Source organism: Seriola lalandi, unplaced genomic scaffold, assembly GCF_002814215.2.
Source record: "Seriola lalandi dorsalis isolate HSWRI2012SDOR001 ecotype SW California unplaced genomic scaffold, Sedor1 jcf7180002054470, whole genome shotgun sequence".
NCBI classification, from domain to species: Eukaryota; Metazoa; Chordata; class Actinopteri; order Carangiformes; family Carangidae; genus Seriola; species Seriola lalandi.
In genome coordinates, this window is record NW_019525023.1 from 614,305 (window position 1) to 634,374 (window position 20,070).

General features: G+C 39.1%; 1 protein-coding gene across 3 annotated transcripts; it reads left to right on the forward strand.

Annotated features, from left to right (window-relative positions):
* Positions 1-236: 236 nt before the first annotated feature.
* Positions 237-19,372, forward strand: fam135a (family with sequence similarity 135 member A). 3 transcript variants are annotated; one of them, XM_023411669.2, is made up of 21 exons: positions 237-471; positions 2,539-2,668; positions 4,061-4,140; positions 7,529-7,668; positions 8,231-8,301; positions 8,425-8,598; positions 8,887-9,013; positions 10,152-10,305; positions 10,888-10,965; positions 11,374-11,423; positions 12,723-12,881; positions 13,077-13,150; positions 13,302-13,456; positions 13,558-15,460; positions 15,582-15,742; positions 15,876-15,967; positions 16,190-16,287; positions 17,053-17,204; positions 17,382-17,492; positions 17,606-17,719; positions 18,232-19,372. In XM_023411669.2, the coding sequence occupies exons 2-21, from the start codon at positions 2,592-2,594 to the stop codon at positions 18,435-18,437; spliced, it is 4,176 nt and encodes a 1,391-aa protein (XP_023267437.1). In that variant the 5' UTR covers positions 237-471; positions 2,539-2,591; the 3' UTR covers positions 18,438-19,372. The 3 variants fall into 3 exon arrangements, with proteins under 3 accessions (XP_023267437.1, XP_023267439.1, XP_023267438.1); XM_023411670.2 differs by lacking the exon at positions 237-471 and adding an exon at positions 536-779; XM_023411671.2 differs by lacking the exon at positions 10,888-10,965.
* The last annotated feature ends 698 nt before the right edge of the window (positions 19,373-20,070 follow it).

Below are 20,070 nucleotides of genomic sequence, written 5' to 3' on the forward strand. Positions count from 1 at the left end.
CAGCCTATCAAAGGAGCCAAACAAACAAACCTCAAATTCTAGAAGTCATTCACACAATGCGAATAGGTTTAAATAATTAAAACTTATTGTAAAATCCTTTAAGAATATTGTATCCTTTTCTCCAATGTCCCATTTACAGGTAGCAACTTTGCATGTGGCGTCAGCTGCGTCTCTGGTATGTGCAGTAACGCGCAGTTAAATGTTCATCAGTGTGCAGCTGGAGCAGCGCCCGCTGTCAGCTCTTCAGATTGAGCACAGTTAGCTCGACAGCTAGTAGACGGCAATACCCAGAGAGATACATGGCCAGTCTGTCCAGCGTATCATGTTAAGGGCGTCCCTCCTGTAACTAGGAAGTGAGCGAGTCAGCAGTGTACTGTTTTGTGTCATCACCGCATAGCGAAAGGACGACGAGAGGACTGAAATTGGAGCTAACGTTGGTTAGCTAGCTAATGTTAGCTTACCAGCGCAATGGTGAGTAGCGTTAGCTCGGCTGTGCGGCCAGTGTTAGACCCGGTGACAACTGTGCGGTGGGTGGCTAACCTTACGCTAACTGTAACGGCTAGCTAGCTGGCTATCAAGTGAGACTTTTTCCGTTGGTCCGTTCAAGTATGCCTTGTTATGTCTTTGACGGATCGTTCCTCACCTTTAGTGGGCCCTCACTGAAATGTTTTGGTAGCTTCCCACCTGTAACTCAAAGGATCTCCTTGCCGAGATTGTGCACACTAGCTAGGGACCTTTATCACCTCACTCACTGTAATAGTAGCACCAAAACTGTGTAGGTAAGTTATAACTTATACTGTGGTTTCTGAATTGGTCTGTTTCAGTTTTGGATTTGAAATGTTGACATAAAGGTTCCCTATTTAAAAAAAAAAAAAAAAAAAAGAAAAGAGAATGAGCCGATGTTAAGGCCTCGTCATATGTATATTTCTAATAAGACCAGATGTATTAATATTACTTTCTCCGAGTTGGGTCATTGGCTTGAATTTTCTCAAGTGCCAGTTACATTTCGTTGTCGGCAACTGTCGGATTTTGGTTGGGAAATGTGACATTTGAATGGCTGTGGCTTTTTGCAAATGACTGTTTTGTATTAATTGTGAGGCTAAACGTTTCAGTGAATGTCTATCCGGCTGGTTAGCAGGTTTATTGACAGTGACATGTCAGCGTACCAACCAGTCGACGCCTTACTTCACCTTTTATATTAGCCATATCAGTAACCTTTACATAAGTGGCTAAAGACAAAACCTGATAAACGAGTTGTTCTGACGACCCCTTATCTCAACGTCAGACCTTCACGGATCACAAACCTGTGATGTTGACCCAAAATGAAAATTTGCTATTTTTGACTACTTCTTAGCTTTGTTGTTTCTGTAAACATTTACATATCTCTGCATGCGATCCGTGAAACTATGTACATTTTTTCTTCCTTCCCCTGACAGTATTTTAGACTTTGCAGCTTAGTATCAAAGTAAGATCAACACAAGCAGCTGTGACAGATTTTATATAATTTAGACTGGTATAAATTGTAATTAGTCACTTGATTTGTGTGAGTGAATTGTCTGAATAATTTGTGTCACTTTTTGTAAAGTAACTATAAAGTGGTTATTTCAAGGTATTGGTAAATGAAATTAACACCTAAGTTAAAGAATAAATCTGCCTAAGATAGCCTAATTCATTTATCTTTGTGTGTCCTCTGTGCTTGCCCAGTGTCATTTGTTTTTAACTGACAGCTTTTAAAGATCACTTCTTCTAGGAAGGAAGCCTCATTTGGATATTAACATAACCTGGTACTATTTTCTCTGTATCAGGCATCTTGTGTCAATGAGGTCAAATTCATGGTGGCCTATTGTGTCTCATATTGGTTTCCACTGACATGAGCACAATGACATGTTGTCTCCTGATGAATAATTTATTCATTTCATACATGACTAATTTAGGGAGCGTCTGTATGATTGCTTTTGCCAGTTTTATTTTGCCCCTACTACAGCCAAAAACAGCTCAATGGCCTTTTACTTAATTAGGTCTTAATAAAGCTTGAGTTAAAAATGTATAATGCCAAGGCTGTCTGTGTTTATTTCTAACATTATAAATTGGCAATATTATGTTTCATGCCTATTTATGTGATGTTATTCATAGTATTTTCCTCTACCCAGTCATACTAATGCTATAATTATCTGGGCTGTTAACAAATTAGGCCCAGAGGACAGACTGCCTCCTATACTAAATGTAAGCCTCATGCCCTAGTAATAATTGGCCTGAAAAACTGACCATAACCCAACTCTTACAGCTTAAACATATAGTCTACAGTCATCTTGTGACTGTATGACTGCTGATATTTTCTTATTATGATTTGAAGATATTTTGAAGATAATAGGACTTGTGTGAGTTAGGGAGATGATTTTAGCAAGCAAGTAATGTAACTGAAGTTGTATTGTGATATTTATCAATATGTATGTACTTGAAAATACTGTATTTCTTTTTTTCTTTTTTTTTCAAGAGTTCTGGAGCTGACAAGACTAATGTGATAACTCTTGCCTATAGGCCTACAGGTGTATCCCAGATGATGTAAGTCACCTCTGCCTGTAGAGACCAAGATGACTGAAGTTCAGGCCACAGTGGAGTTCTCTGTGGAACTCCACAAGTTCTACAATGTGGACCTGTTCCAAAGAGGGTGAGGATTGTCTCATTTTCTCTACATACCTAATGCTCTCTTCCCTTTTTGGAATGTGTTTCAAGCAGGTGGGAATTCATTAATGCTCTACCAAATAACTTTCTTTCTTTAGCATACATCACAGACAAGTTTACCTTGCTAGTTAAACATAGGTTGGCTTTGAGGAGAGTTGAACAAGCTTTGGTTTTCAGCTTGTAGAAGTGGACCAGGATGTATTTTGCAAGTGTCCCAGCCAGTCTACGATAGTTGTTGATCTTGTTTAGACCTCCAGGGGCCTCAAAAATGCTCTTTGTACAGACAGCAAAGAATATGCTCAACAGTGCTTGGGTATACTATTTTGTATATTTGAGTAAGCTGATGACGTTCTCCTATATGTCACAGTGACTGTTATAGGTAAAGATCCAAAGGTAAATGTTTACAGTAACTGGCCAGCGTTTTTTTTTTTTTTTTTTTTTTTTAGTAATAAACATAGATCATTTTAAGAAAAGTTTTCAGAATTGCGGTGAAGTGTACCACATGGGCACAGGTGTGGAGGAGCTTCTTTTTTCTGACTCACTTAATTTAAATTTGTATCTTGGTCATCACAGAGCTGCAGGGACAAAATTTTGATTCATGGACCTCTGTTTCTTTTGAAAAGCCCATAATATGTTTGGTATAACAAAGGTCTGATATGGACTGCAGAGATTATAAAATTTCAGCTTCAAGTAACCACTTCAGACTCAACAGGCAGACCTTTGTTGTTTCATGGAAGAAGGCTCACATTCAAGTGTATTTTACACTAAATAAACTGTGTAGCTGTCAGGTGCTTGTATGCTCTTCAACAGGACACAAGCTAAGGCGTAGATTTCCCGTATGAGTTAAGCTGTCAATTCCTGCTCCCTGATATAGCTCTAGTTGTGGCACTATGTGGTATGGTGTCTTATGCTTTTTTGTCATCACCCCATCAAATATATGTGATTCAAATATGTTCCTTTTCTTTTCTTGCAAATACCTAGTAGTAAGGTGTCCAACAAACAGAATTTACCATTTTCCATAGAAAAAAACTTCACGGCTCTAACAGCAATGGTCTTAAACACCTGCAAACTCTTTTTTTTTTTTTTTAACAGAAGTGGTGTACTAATACTCCACTGTGCTGATATAAAACTCCTGCTCTATTCTCCCAGCTCATCAGTGCTTTAAGAGCTCAGGTTTACTACATGACTGACTGCAAAAGAAAGTGCTCATTATTCATTCATGAAAGGTGTAGTATCATTTTGCAAGCAGAGGCACTTGTAGCTAACCTGTGTGGCGTGTTCTCATTTCACAGAGCTTTTAATGGTGCTTTGGACCAAATTAATACTGTTAGCTTTTCATTCCAGTATTAATTTGAATTCAATTTGTCTGTATTTTCAGGTTCTACCAAATCCGTGCCAGTCTGAAGGTGCCACCCCGAGTCCCACATAAAGTTGAGACCAGTCTACTTCACCCGGGAGGTAAATGAATCTTTGTACATGTGTCCAATATACACAGTTTTATTCCCACTACTTGGAGGGCCCTATTTTAACCACACAAGTGTAATAACAAGTGCAAAGTGGTATGTCCTAGGTGCATGGATTGTGTGGGCATCTCAAGCACACCTGCTATTTTGGATCATGGAGTTGCAGTAGTGCATTGTGCAAAAGGGTTGGCTGAGGTGGAATATAAATTGGAGGGTGTGGTGATAAATACATTCACTCTAAGCCGCTGATATCACTGGTCTAACAGCTCTGAAACAGCTGTGCTAATCACAATGACGCATGACGACAACAGCTGAATAAATGGAAAGAGGCTTCTCCAAGAAATCATGTTGTTGTCTGGATGGTGTAAAGCAGCACAGACAGCAGCTCAAGTTTGCATTGAGAGGGAGATGGTGTGGGTTTTGTTTAATTTGTACATTGATGATAATAATAAATAGTTATAGAAATAATAATTATATAGATAATAATTCAATTATAATATTATTGTATAAGTAATAAAAAAATGTTGATAAAGCTATTCATCAATCCAATGATCTTTCAGTTTTGTCTCTATTTTATGTCATGAATGTTCACATTATACCAGCAAATTATATTTTTGCAAAATAATGCATTTCAAGAATAAAAGATGACATGCTACTTTTTCTAAAAGACAAAGTTGGAATAGAGGCAATGACACACAGGACATCTGACATATCCCACTGACAAAACAAAATACTGAGTCATAACGGCCCGGTTTGACGTGTGGAGTATTGTTTGGGGTTATTTTGTAGCAGCCTGATGCCATATGTACGTGATTTAATAGAATTAAGACAGAGTGGACAGCCATGCACAATGGCACTGCTCTGGCAGAGCAATTATCAAATCAAAGGCTACAGATTTATTAATTGATGTGTCTTGCTGCCTTCAGACAGTTGCAGGGACTTAATGAACTGAAGAAGCTTTTCCTACAGTATAAAGCAGTTATCAACAGATGCTAGAAGAATCACTCTAATTTATAGATAAATGCAGACTGATTTTACTGACATTTCTGCTTTGAACACAATAAAGGTTAATATTTTATGCCAATTTCAATGGCTCTACTTGCGGAAAAGTGATTGAGTTCAAATGGTTTATTTCCGTTTTAAGCAATATGCCATCATTGCTGTACATTTGCTGTGTGTATTTAATTTGCTATTTTTGATAAAATCACCAGTGGCAGCAAATTGCCATTACACCAGAAATAGACTTGGTTCCGAGATGTCTATTCTCAGCACAAAGACATATTTCCACCAAAATATCAACTACATGGTTTTAGGTGCCTCATTTGAATGAATCTCCCACCTGTTTGTACCTATCCTCACACCTGTGCACCATACAGTCTGCACCAAAATACATCAAAGAAGGGCAAAGCGAGTTTCAAGGTCAGGAAATGACCAAACTGTTGGTGCTCTGATTTCTGTAGTTTACCAGGTACACTTTATGGATCCACTTGGTCAAAACTAATCCCTGCCTCTTTCCCCTCAGTTCTCCAATTAAAGCCATTAAAATAATATTTCAGTAACCTGCAGCATACATAAAGTAATGCCCTGCTGCTTGTGTTATTAGACTTCTGGTTATTTCCCTGTAAATGTAGGTGACACCAATTAAGACATACTTATACTTCAGGTAGACTTGCATGTTTACTAGAATTTCATTTCAGCTCTGAGATATTAGTGCGGTTTCAGGGAAACTAATTATTGTTATTGTGTTATTGCAGATTTGGCTCACTTATTGTTTTGTTGGTAGGGAGATGGTAGGGCACTGGCTAATCTCACAGGCCACTCCTTGTTCTCAGTATTTCTCTAAGGCTTTGTGTATATGCCACGTCCCCTTTCTTAGAGACCTGCACTGCTCCTTTCAAACTAAGCACTCAGTTCTTTCATTCATAAATACAGAGGATCATCAAGAGAGTATGTAATTCCAGTGCTTAAATGTTTTATTTTCCTTTTTTATGACTTATGTTAATATTGTTCAGTAGAGTAAATGGGAAACAGCTACACTTTCATCGTTAATGTAGAAGATATCCCAGGCACAGGTTATAAGATAACCATTACCTGTAGGTTGGCTTATTTATCTTATCTGTCATTAAGGGTCCAAGCAGCGAAGCTGCAGGAAGACCTATTGTTTTTGTTCTGGTTATTTGGAATAAGCAGGGGGAGTGGGAGAGGTGCACAGTACTGTGTAGATGGAAGGTGTTTGGTTTGTTTAGTCCAGTGATAATTTTAATTCTTGTTTTGTTTCTTTTTCTAACAGTTCTTTTTTTTTTTTTTTTTTTTTTTTTTTTTTTTTTTTTTTTTTTTTTTTTTTTTTACTGAATTTAGCATGCTAATCAGCTACCCCTAGCCTGCCCCGTCTTCTAATACTGCTTCACATTAGTGAGTCACTGTAGCTCCCATTCTGCCCTCAGTTCATCATGACAGGATGAAGAATATGTACTGATCAGAGGGCTTATTCTAACCTCTTGTCTTGTAAACACAACAAAGCTGAAGCTCTTGACAAGCAACCATTATCTTCACCAAGACCCGCTCCCTGATCCATGTTCAGCGGGAGAAGAAACTTAGATCAAGCACAAGGCTCAGTTTCAAATACATAAATGCAGATGGTTAAACATACATTTAAAAAAAATATTCTTGATTTAAAAGTAAAATTACATGTCATTTGTTCTAAACAAAAAATAGAGTTGCATGTACATGCATATAATTTCATTTGTTAAATATTTAAGACCAGACCCCATTTCAAAAGAACACATGAATGAATATAATTACATACATACACATAGTATTTCTTAAACTGTTCATCTCAATTTTACAATATGTAGATCAGATTGTGCTAAAAGTATACACTTAACCTAAGTATATATATCCTGTCTGTTAAAAACTTTGTGGAATTACACATTTATATATTTTTGTTCATGCATGCACTCAACACTGACTTTGATAAGGATGTGATGGTAAGGAGTTTGTTTCTCAATCCAAAGGCTGACGGTTCAAACCCTACTTCTGCCTTATTTGACCTGGTCTTAATGCTCAATCTTCAAGTTCTTGGGCTGACTGTGTCTCATTATTTCAGCTTTGATTCATAAAAATCTGTTTCATTAACAATTTAATAAGAAACAAGCATCCAAATTCTTGTACCCAGATTTATTATTTATATTTAAATCTGAAAAATCCCTCTAGATTTCTCTGTATATTTTGCACTGTCAGCCATGTGTAACAACACCTGTCACACAATATAAATGTTTCAGCGATCATATGTTTCTTGAGGTTACACAGGCAAATTCTAATGCAAACAGGTTGGCTATAATCACTCGGTTTACCCACAGCTAATCATAGTGGTTTTTGTCTAGGCTCTGATCTGGCTTTTCCGGCTTCAGTCCAAGATGATGTTATCTGCAGCAAAACTTTCCAAATCCTGTACAAGAATGAAGAGGTTGTGGTCAACGATGTCCTCCTCTTCAAAGTGATGATGCTGCTAGATGAGAAGAAGGTATGTTTGAGACTGAGGTGGTGATTTTACCAGAGATTTTTTTTTTTTTTTTTTTTTTTTTTTTTTTTTTTCCTTTGGCCCCAATCCAAAATATTTGTGTATATGTGCCCCAATCTTATATTTATAATTCCACTGTTATCTTCACATTCGGTGTAGTAAAATCCAATCCAATTGAGATGAGTTTGTCTGACAGCAGCACTTTGGAGACAAAGGAGTTTTTTTTGTAATTAACTCAGAACAGTGTGGCTGTCAGGATGAATATATTTGTCAAAATTGCTTTTACTTGCTTGTTTGTGCTGCTCAGCAGTTTGCTCACTTAAGAAACCCTCTTTTATGGTGGAGGTTCAACTGCTCTATCAGGGCACATATGAGTGTTTTGATAACCTGTGTGCCCTCATGGAATAGGTCACGCCAGCCAAAAGTTTCAAAATGTATTAGGCTTATTAGAGCTGATACCATCAAATAGAAAATATGTTGATGGGTGTTTTACAGATTTTGAAGATATAATTGGGACGTTCTTTGCTTTTGTTTAACTCTCTCCACTTTTTCTCAATATCCTCAGGTGGAGGAGTCTCTCAATGACATGGATTTCCAGCTCTTCTTGGATTTATATTTCACAGATGGTGATTACACGTAGGTGTTGCAATATTTAACTGCATGTACTTGTGGTAGTGTTTGTGAATTTGATATTTTCATCTCTGATGCAAATGCGACACTAATAGGGTCTTCTGTGTCTTCCTTATTTAATTTCCACAGGCCAGATGATCCGAGCTCTTTACAGAATATCAGTGGCCGCACACTTCGTTTGCACTTTAGCCTTCAGCGAGGCATCCACCAACACATCAATGTCATGTTTGACTACTTCCACCTTTCTGTCATCTCTGTAGCCATCCATGCCTCCCTAGTGGCACTTCATCAGCCCCTTATCAGGTCAGACTGCCACCTAACCCAAGAAAACATGTGGACACTCACAGAAGAGGGCCATTGCTTTGCACTCCTGTATAGTTATATATTCATGCACAGCTGTTGGAGCACTTACATAAATGTCCATCCTGTCATTTACTATTCCTGTTTGCAGTAAATTCCAACACAAACCTTTACAAATTCAACATTGCAGTCGAACAGTGAATAAGAAGTAGAGGAAACCTGTCCAAAAATGTCGCTGTAAATTCTTGCAGTGATGAGCTGAGTTTGATTTCACTCCATGTGTTTACCTAGTTTTCCTCGACCAGTGAAAACCACATGGCTTAACCGCAACGCTCCAGCACAGAGCAAAGACTCAGTCATCCCACCTCTGGAGAACGTGGTGTTCGGCAGCACTTATGTCAAGCAAGTATCACCAGATGTAAGTGAAGCCCCTTTATAGACAAGATCATGTCTTTGGCAATCTTTTTTTTTTTTTTAATTTTTACAAGCCACTAAAAGTCAGAAAGATGCCTAAATGCATAATTTTACAAAATTAAGTACTTGATAAAAAGCAAATGACTTTCATAAACTTAATAATACTAAAGAGATTGTTTTCCTTTTTATGAGGGAGAAATAAACATGAAAGGATAAAAAGTTCCTGGTATGTATTCTTTGAGAAAGGGTAGTCAGTAATACAAGCTCTGATTACATGGACATGAATGTGGACTCAGATTTGACAGTTCTACACCCCAGGTAGAATGCTTTGTTCCATTCACTGCAAATGAATCATTGGGAGATGTGTCAGGCTGTTGACAGATAGGGCAGACGACGTGGAAACTATCAGACCACTGTCACATTTGGCCAGGAGTAATTGGCCTCTCCTGACAGAGAAAGGTAGACAGCCGGAGCTGCCCCTGAGATGCAGTGGTGTGAATGTACCAGAGTTATTCAGACGGAACAGAGGCAATGTTCCTCATCTCTCCTTGAAGCATCACTAATGAGCAGCTCAAGTATAACAACCCATCGACCACTTTTCAGTTCACTTCAGGGATCTGTACAGAAGTCACTATAAAGCATTGCCATGTAGATATTACACACAAAATAAATGGCTGGAAATAACTGGCAGTTAATCTGTTGTGATTTATAGGGCTGCAGTGGTTACTGTAATATCAGAGTAATGAGGCCTACAGTGTGTAGTGGCATACATTTTTAACCACTTTCTTTTCTATATAAGAAGTCTATGCTGTTATACATAAATCTGTGCTGAATTCGTTAACAAGAATAATGTTTTTTAACACGCGTTTATCCAGTATATTTACTGGATCTCATTACACTACAAAAATGTTTCCTCACTAAATTCAGTTTTGGCTACTGACTTTAGATATAATGTATTTAATTAAAAAAAATTGGCAAACACCACAGAGATCATGTTACTTTCTCTGAGAGTTTGTCTTTTCTAATGGCAGTGGCTACAAATCAAACGTTTACAATTGCTAGGGTGTCCAGAACAGCAGTAATATTGTTTACAGAATTAAACCATCTATTGGCTCCTCTCTGTTTCCCTTTTGATCCCTCAGGGCAGAACATTCCTGGTATCTGACCACTGTCTGCAGCATGCCTTCAGTCTGCACCAAAACCTTTGCTCCAGTCTCCTGCTTGCCTACCAGGGCCTCTTTGGCTACTTCACTTCTATAACCAAGGACCTGCCCTCCTCCCATCGTATGGAACTAGGTATACTGCATTGTGGCTTCACATCAACTCATGTCAGAGTGTGGGGTTGTTAAGCAATATAATCCTAAATCACACTTATTTAAATATAGCTCTGCAACACTGCCTTTTACTTTTTTCTTTTTTTATTACAAGCACTGAGAAGAAACAAGCATTTTCAAGGTTATTCAGTATAATACCTTCTGATTCATTTTTTGATTTGATTGATTTTCATTGTTTTGTCTTTTTGGTGTTTCTCACATAATTGCAAGTTTGTTGTGTTCTCATGTCATTTCACCTGATCCCTACACATATTCTACCCTTTAAACAAACTACACAATCAGCAATCCATTGAATTAATTTAGGGATCTAATTGTGGTTGACTAATCTTTAGTTCATTAAACTTACAGAATCATATTTGCATTCAATAGATAAGTCTGTTAACCAGTAGACTAAAGCCAAATTGTAACAGCTCCCAAACACAACTTAACATTGTAACTATGGCTCACCAAACATAATCCACTGTCCAAGTGGACAGATATTAACCCATCCAAGAGGACCAAATAATAAAAAGGTTAAACATGCCTATATGTGCAATCTTACTAGCCAAGCCCAGCATGCAAGTCCTATATGAGAGAGTACTCAGAAGACCCTATCCCCGAAGTCAAAGGCACGTCTACATAGGTATGTCCTGACCCTTACAGTTCCTCAAATCAGCCTGCCTTTCTCTCCCTTTTCCTCTTCACTCCAGTTTCCTTCTTGTAGAAAACACTATGTCCTACTTTCCAGAGACAATATACTCACACTGCTGTCATGTCAACCTATCATTATTATATATATTCTCAATCTGTCTTTCCTTCTGGTCTTGCTCAAAAAGTCTTCTAACATTGATACTGTAGAATTAGTAGACTGTCTCTGGTCATGTCATATAAAAATTACTGTCTGACACCAATGCTGTCTGACACTACTTCCTGATTCAGTCTGTATTACAGGTTCTTCATAAAACCTTCAGCATACTTCATTCATACTTCATTCATACTTCAATAAATTATTAAAGTGAATCTTATTAATACTGTTCCTCTGCCTCCTCAGAGCAACTTGACTTAGAGGCCCGTCTAGCTGACTTATGTGAACAAGTCAAGGTAAGAACTTTCTTTATTATTAAACAATAGCGTATATAAGGTGCTCCGCTGGAAATTCTTCAATTGCCAAGTACTTTGTGACAAATAAATAAGTAACTGAACAATACTGTATACAGCTCTGACTCTGTGCCTGCTGTCAATCTCACCTGTTGCTTCTGCCCTAGCTTGTTCTCCGACAGCAGCACGGGTTGGGCGGGCAAGGAGGGGCTGCGGGAATCAATGCGCTCTACAATGAAATAATACCATTATTATTATTATTATTCATACCATTTGTTTCCACTCTATGTTCACCTTTACCAACAAAAACAAATTGAGTGTGTTACTGCATATAAAAGAAAAAAATAATCAGACTGACTGTGCTCAGAGTACAGTGATGACAGAAAGGAAAAAGTATAGTTATGCAAGGATGAGGGATAGTGTATATATCAGTGGATGCGGTATTTGGTGGATATTGAAGTGGAAGTACTTTGATTAGTATTAGGTAATACTGAATTGTCAATGATGAGAATTCTTTATAGTTGTCAAGGGAATCAAGGTGTGTCAGCAAATTAAGGAGACGAGAGGGCGCAGAATACTCCGTGTTGATAGAGAATTTGTGGGCAGACTGGCAAGTGTTCAGATGTTGCTTCGCAGTTGGTAGAATGACATTTAAAACTGGTCTCTGGAAGCATTTTATAATTGTTTAGCTCAAATAACCAGTCTTCAGTGGTTCCTGAAAGGTAAGCCCCCTTTAGATTAGGTGTGATAGATGTTTTGCACAGTGGCACATTTTGCAGGTCAAGTGGCTCTTGTGTATGTTATGGTGTATTGCACTTTATTTCCAAACATAGTTCTTCATATTAGATATCCAGGTACATTAGGTTAGACAGATACAGGAACGAGAATAGATTAACATTTATTTTGGAGACTTCTTATGGAATTCAAGCAACTTTATTATATCAAGCAGCTTCTGGTGATTGAAAATAGTTGGAAATTAAGGATAACAGTACACTAGTATCTTTGAGTCTTAAGAGGTCTCTGGTTTATTTTATCTGACCCCCAAGTAACAACTAACTCCAGGGGCAAAATGAAACTCACTCTAGCTCATTGTTAAAATACTCTGAAGATCCTACTGACAAAACACATGCCGAAATTGTCTGCAACAAATTAATCCGTTAACAATAATGGAACATGTATTTTTATCAGATTTTACGTACTATAAAGCAAAGCCCTACTGCATAGATCTGCTATTGGTCTTTATGCTGATGTTAGGGAAATATGCTCACTTGAGCCCTCTGCTGGGTGTCTTTGTACTTCTAGCAAAAAGCAGAGTCCCCTGACGAGCTGGCAGAACTGGTAAATATGAACCTGGCTCAGCTCTGCTCTCTGCTCATGGCTCTTTGGGGACAGTTCCTAGAGGTGGTGTCTCTGCAGGAGCATGTTGCTGCCCTACTAGCTATGGAGCACCATACACAAAGAGTGAGTCCCAACTTCTTGAATCATCTACAAATTTAAATCTCTGATTAAGTTATCTTTAAATGACAATAATCCTTTTTTAGTCTGGTAACTGATCCAAGACTATACTTCTGAGTATTCTACTATCTTCTTCTCTACTCTGAGTAATACTATAGACTGAATCTTTACTGTATACTCTGTAATGTGGTGTTATTACAGGTAAGGCGATTTGCTGAGGCATTCTTTTGTCTTGAACATCCAAGACAATCTGCACTGGCGTACCAGGAACTACAGTAAGTTGCAGTGACATGTTTGTCCTGATTGTGAAATAGTTTTTTTGGTGTCAAGCCTGTGCCAGTAGTTACTTGTCTGAAATACTGTAGCCCTTTGATGGAAATTTCTCTCTCTCTGTCTTACTCTCACTTAACCCCCAACCCCACTCAGTGCTCACAGTCACCAGCAGATGACTAATGCTATCAAAAGCTCCAGCTACTTCCTGTCATTGCCTCCACTTCCAGTGGAATGTGCGGACCTGGATGGTGATGTTAGCTCTCTGCCGATCATCTTTGAGGATAGATACCTGGATTCTATCACAGAAGGTCAGTAACACATTATTGCTGCTGAACTAGAGGTAAAGTCATTAAGCTAACTAATGACTAATGACTTTCCCTGCCTTTTTTGTTCCACTCTGTTTATGAAGATCGTGATGGACCCTGGCTAGGCATGCATAATACAAGGACCGGCTCAGTGTCCAGTAAAATGGACAAGACCAACTCCAAGGACTGCAGTGCAGCAGCAAGCCCCATACCTGAGTCTCGGTGTGCCCTTATGGATAACGCCTGGCCAGACAGCTATGATCCGCCACCTAAGTCCAAAGGCAAGTCAGTCAAACTAAAGAAAAATTCAAAGACTGAGAACTCCAAGAAGCTGATTAGACAGGGCTCCAAGGACTCTGTAATTCTGGTGGGCTACAAGAACCTCAAAGCTCCTTATAGTGACCCCAGCACAAAGTACAAGGAAGGGGAAGCTCCCCTAAACCAAGATGAGGAACGAGATACCTTACAGGGCGACTCAAGCAGTTATTTAAGGACTAATGCCAGTTCTACTTTTGACTCTGGTGCCACAGCAGCGCATTCTGGAAACAGTGCTGTTGATTCTGTTTCAGCTGACAACAAAACTACAGCTGCTTGTCAGAAAGGTTTCTTTAAAAATCCTACAAATTTGGTTACACAGAATAATCCTCAGGCAGGTACTGGGGCTGACCAGGGTGGCCAAAAATTGCCACAGTGGTCTGGTGGGCTGAAACAAATTGAGGTGAAACCAAGTAACAAGGACCCATACCAAGGGGATAAAGTAACAGTTCTTCTACCATGTCGGACTGATGGAAATATCAGTAGTAATATTCCTGAGATAACCCAGACAGACCTCTGTGATGCACAACAGTCTGTGGTGGACTCTGTGTTTGAAAGGCCAGGTAAAGAGACTACACAGCGTATCCAGTCCGGTCTGGTCTCAGTACAGGTTAAGAGTGATTGTATCAGGCTTCCAGATGGAGGAGCCCCCAGTGCCTCGTCTCGCCTCTCAGACTCAGGCATTGAGAGTGAGCCCAGCTCCTTTGCCACTCAGCTTGTTCCAGGATCGCAGACTTGTGCAGGGCTAGGCGTCACTGAATCAGGTGTTGCTGCCCTACAGCCTGAGAGGCCCCTTTTGGGTACCGCATCGCGGCCTGTTCAGCAAAGCACTCTGCAAAAGCCCAGTGGGGAAATTCTTTACCCAGAAAGCACCAGTGCAGTCAGTGGGGTCCAGTCCTCTCTCACATCCATCAATTCTTTGCCCTCAGATGATGAGGGCGAAGGTTCCTCTAGGGGCTCCAGTGGAGCTGAAGTCCGAGGCAGGAAGTCCAGTGTGTTGGTGCAGGAGCAGAGTGTAGTCTTCACAGGGGATAACAAACCTGCCGTCACTGCCGTCTGCACCCCTGACATTGGTGCATGTGATTCCCAACTTATAAAACCTACCTTTGAATTACAGACAGACTCCAAATTAATAGGCAGTTCTGAACTTGGACTAGAGGGAGCAGCTGGTTCTGGGACTGTTAAAGAGTCCCGTAGTGAACCCCATACTGCCTGCCCCTCCAGTAACTCTGCCACTAGTAGCACTGACCTGGTAAAACGCGGGATGGTAGAGAACTACTTTGGCTCATGCTCTAGCACTGATGTGTCTGAGATCAGCCCTGTAGAAACATCTGCTATCACACTGGGAATCCAGACAGGACCACAGGTTGAGGAGGATGAGGACGAGACAGAGCATGAGATGATCGAGAATGGTTACTATGAGGAAGGTGATGGCTATGCTTTTGTGAATGGCGTTGCTGATGAGGAGCGAACTGGGGCCGGAGAAGCAGCCGCTCAAGAGACAACTCTTCTGTTTGAACAGCTTGGAATTGGCTACCCCCACGAAACGAAGGATTTATCAAAAGCTCCCATCTGCTCCAACCAAGCCTCCAGCAGTGTTGGGTGTAGCTTTGGAAGACCTCCCTGTCCCTCTGTCTCCCTGTCCTCTAGCCTGCGGTGGTATGAATGTGCGCCTACGCCACAGATGAAAGTGTGAGTCATCCTGCATTTTTTTTCTCAAATCCCATTTAATGTTATATTTAATGCATATGATTATCCCGTTTCACACATTTTAAATTAAAATTCATCACCTTATTAAATTATGATCGTGCAGGTTCATCAGGGCCAAGGAAGAAATGAAGCAGCTAAGGCTACCTGGTTTCTTGTACAGTGAGGTGCCTGAGCTGGCGTCCACTGTGCCCTATTTCAGCTTGGAGGAAGACGAAAGCTGTGAAGAAGGCATCCATCTCATAGTCTGTGTCCACGGCCTGGACGGTAGGAAACCTTAAGTTAGTTTCTTTAGAGTATTTTTTTTTTTTTTTTGGTTTTTTTTTTTTTTTTTTTTTTTTTGGGGGGGGGGGGTTTAAACATTCAATTTCTGCCTTTCATGTTCCCTTTATTGCTGCAGGTAACAGTGCAGACCTAAGACTGGTGAAGACTTACCTGGAGCTTGGATTGCCTGGTGCTCGTATAGACTTCCTAATGTCTGAGAGGAACCAGGTGAGAGGATTAAAAACACAGACACTGCTGGTGTCTAAAATCAATGTACTGTTTTACATTGGGGAAATGGGTAAACTTGGTTCATTGGGTACATGTCCTTGAGCCTGTTCATGATTCATTGATACAAGTATTAGTGTTTGATTCACTAATACAAGTATTAGTGAATGAAACACAATAAAACATACTCTTGTCCTGTTCATTTAATACTCTTTTCATCTACAGAATGACACCTTTGCTGACTTTGAGTCAATGACAGACCGACTCCTGGATGAAATAGTCCAGTATATTCAGATATACAACCTCACTGTGTCAAAGATAAGGTGAGAATATTTAATAAGAAGAAAAAGATTCAAGTTTTACTGTACTCAAGGATATGTTAGTGATTCATCAAGCAGCTGCATGGTGCAGTAACGCATAATTACTATCTATGTCAAGTACTATAGTCATACTATGGAGATAATACAGACTGTAACAGGCTCCTACTCAGCATGTGTCTTCTACAGCATAGTAAACAAATGTGTTGAAAAGTTAATGTAACACTTAGATTTTTCATAAAGTACAGCCATGTATATGTTTTTAAGACCACTTCCATCGCCTAGATTGCTGAGGCAAAACATTCTTTTATGTAAATGTTGTCTCACACTAAAAGTATGTCACTGAAGGACTTGCATATTAATGTTGTTTGGTGTCTTTATAGTCTCTAAGGCTCAATTTATGGTTCTCAAAACTAGTTGTTAAGACGTACTGTCAACAACAATTGAAATCAAATTTGTTTACAGCTGTTCATACCGAAGGGTGGAGTGAAAAGCTGGCTGTGATAAAGTGATAATAATATGTTTTGCAGTGAGACACTCATAGTGTTTCACACAGTAGTTAAAATTAAAGGTGCCGCAATTGTTGTGAAACAAATTATAAAAGAGAGCCTGAGAGGGAACTACATTACCTGGCTCCTCTCTCACCTCTTCACAGCCAGCCAATCACACAATCTTCAGTTTGAAGTGTGTTCTGATCATATCTGACCATCTGACATGCAGTTTGGGAAGGAGTATAAATCCCACTTTAACCTTCTGATTCTTGATTTGCAGCTTTGTGGGTCATTCTTTGGGGAACCTAATAGTTCGCTCAGTGCTGAGCAGACCCAGGTTTAAATGTTACCTGAGCAGGCTGCACACCTTCCTTTCTCTCTCTGGACCTCACCTGGGCACACTGTACAACAGTTCTGCTCTAGTCAACACAGGTAAGTGTCAGAGCATTTCACTAATGTTGGTAGATAAAGATTTTCAGAGATTCTACTAATGATTCTCTTATCAGCTAATTGATAGTTCTTATGTTTGTATTCTCTCTCTCTCTCTCTGTTCACTGTCACAGTGGCAGTTGTGGATCCTGTGAAATAACTGTTAAACTTTCTTCCTAGGGCTCTGGTTCATGCAGAAGTGGAAAAAGTCAGGGTCACTCCTGCAGCTGACATGCCGTGATCACTCTGACCCTCGCCAAACTTTCCTTTACAAGCTCAGCAAGAAATCTGGTTAGCTTTGCTGTTTGTTTGTTTTTGTTTTTTTGAAAGCCAAACACATTTGAAGCTATGTATGTGGAGTATGAGATTGTAGAGATAACTTTTCTACTGATCTGCTTTTGAAGGTCTGCAGTTTTTCAAGAATGTGGTGCTGGTGGGGTCACTGCAGGATCGCTATGTCCCATATCATTCTGCTCGAATAGAAATGTGCAAAACTGCGCTAAAGGACAAACAAACAGGTGAGTTGAAGCAATATCTTTGGTGCGCCTAGTGATGTAAGAACTTGTTGGGATAGGATGTTGTTGGTAAATACAGACAGGTGTTGCTCAGATTCTAAATTGTAGAAAAGCAAGTAAGCAGAACAATTCCTAAAGGCTCTGACACGCCAAGCCACAGTTGGGTGCTGGGCTTTATTTCACCCATTTAGTGCAGTTCTTCCTTATCATTTGCAATCTCCAGGGCAGTTTGTAAGCATTTGGACAGACAAAACTATTTGTGTTGCTACTTATGAAGGGGTAATTGAGGGTGTTCTTTTTTTCAGTCCTGCCTTCTTTACTTCTCCATCTTCAGTTTACTCTCTTTTTTCCCCTTCTTTCTTGAACTGTAAACAACACTAAATTGCCTAATTTTGTCGACAAACTAAATCTCAAGCCATTATACAGATCTACACTGAGGGGCTTAAATTGACTAAAGAGCATCAAATGGATCACACCTTGCCCTGTTCAGCTTGTTTCACTCTTGTCTATACCAGGTCCAGTGTATGCTGAGATGATTGAGAACCTGCTGCTACCAGTACTTCAGAGCAAAGACTGTAATCTCGTGCGATACGATGTCATTCATGCCCTGCCCAACACAGCCAACTCCCTTATTGGTCGGGCCGCCCACATTGCCGTCCTTGATTCTGAGATCTTCCTGGAGAAGTTCTTCCTCGTTGCAGGCCTCAAGTTCTTTCAGTAGAACTGCGGCAGAATCAAACACATGGCTGGACGAGAGGAATGTGGAGCTAATACCTCACTTCATCGAAACCTTATTCTGTTTATGGTATCTGGATTATCTCTTAGTTTTTAAAAACATATACTTACTTTTCAACAACATAGGAGCAAAATCACAGTTTCTTTAATTTTATGTTTATATTAGAATCACAGTGGATTTTTATTTTTCTACTGCCATTTTTTAAAACATTGTTTGTTTTTTGTGTTTGGGAAATGATTTCCCTCATCATATGCTATACTTTCAGTGTTATTTAAGTGTTATGTTTTTACTTTTAATTATTTTTCTCCAAGTTATTCAATTCATTTTAGATGATGAACTGGAAATGTAGCTGCTAAAAAAAAAATGAAATGGCTGTTTTGGTGAGCTGGCCCATGTCAAGTCTGCACATACTGTCCTCACCATTGCACCATGTTTTTCCACCAGTTTTAAGAGACACTGCATTGATTTGCACCACAACTACATTTTAAAAGCTTTTGTACTGAAAATGGTCATTTGTACAAGTTACTTTTTTATCAACAATTTTCCATCATTTTTAAAGGCAAAGCTTGCATTTGAAATAGGATTGTTGCTCAGACTTTGCAGCCTTGGCTTTGGTCTTAATACTTTATGCTGTCCCTTGCCATTGCAGCATTCTGCACATTTACCCAACCTGGTGTTGGGAGAATAAAGCTTTGCCTACAACATAACAACATTTTATTACAGGGGTTTTAAGCAATGCTTATGATTCAGCAAAAGCACAGGTTGGTAATATGAACTTGTTTTATTGAAAGTATTTGGTTGGTATCATGGTGATTATTTATGTGTTTAAACTGGAAAGTATTGCTTGGAATTTAAAAAATGTTTCTTGGACAGTTGTTTATATATCATCATACTCTACCATTAAATATGCATACAATGAAGTTGATTATATGACCTTTCTTTCTTTCCTTAGTTAATTTGCAATTTGCAGAGTTGTGTCTCTTCTGGTACCAGAGGGTTTGGTACACTAAACACAGGAAAATAGTTCCTAAGTGATTTCCTATCACCTACTTATATGGTCTTAGCTGACAGATTTGATTGTAAGTCAGGTTCCTGCAGTTAAAGAAAAATGTTTTTGATCATTTTAATGAATTAACTAATTTTAACAGTTGTCACAATTAATTTAAAGATTTTAATAATTTATTATTATTTTGAGTTACATTAATGTGCAGCTCTGTGTTTGGTTGTTTGTTTGATTGGACTCATCATGAATGCACACATGTAGAAGTAATGTTAATCTTAAAGTTTCTTCAGTACTTTGATTTCCAAATTTATATTGTTAATGTGAAGCCGTTTTTTTCAATGATTTTTCTGGCATTTTAATTTTTTTGTTTTCTTTTTGCACTGGAGCAAATGGCCCTGCAGATGGCAGTGTCATAGTAAGATGTGCTCTTTCAAAGACCTACAGTGAATGTGGGAATTTGTGTAGTTGTGTTCTCCTATTTCAGTTTTAAGTTGCCATAATTTCATAATTTAATTTCATATACTGACATCAGAAGGCAAGAACATTTGGATCCTGTATAGGGCTACATGATTTATTTCCACAAGATGGTGGATAACGAACCCCTTCCCCCTAAGC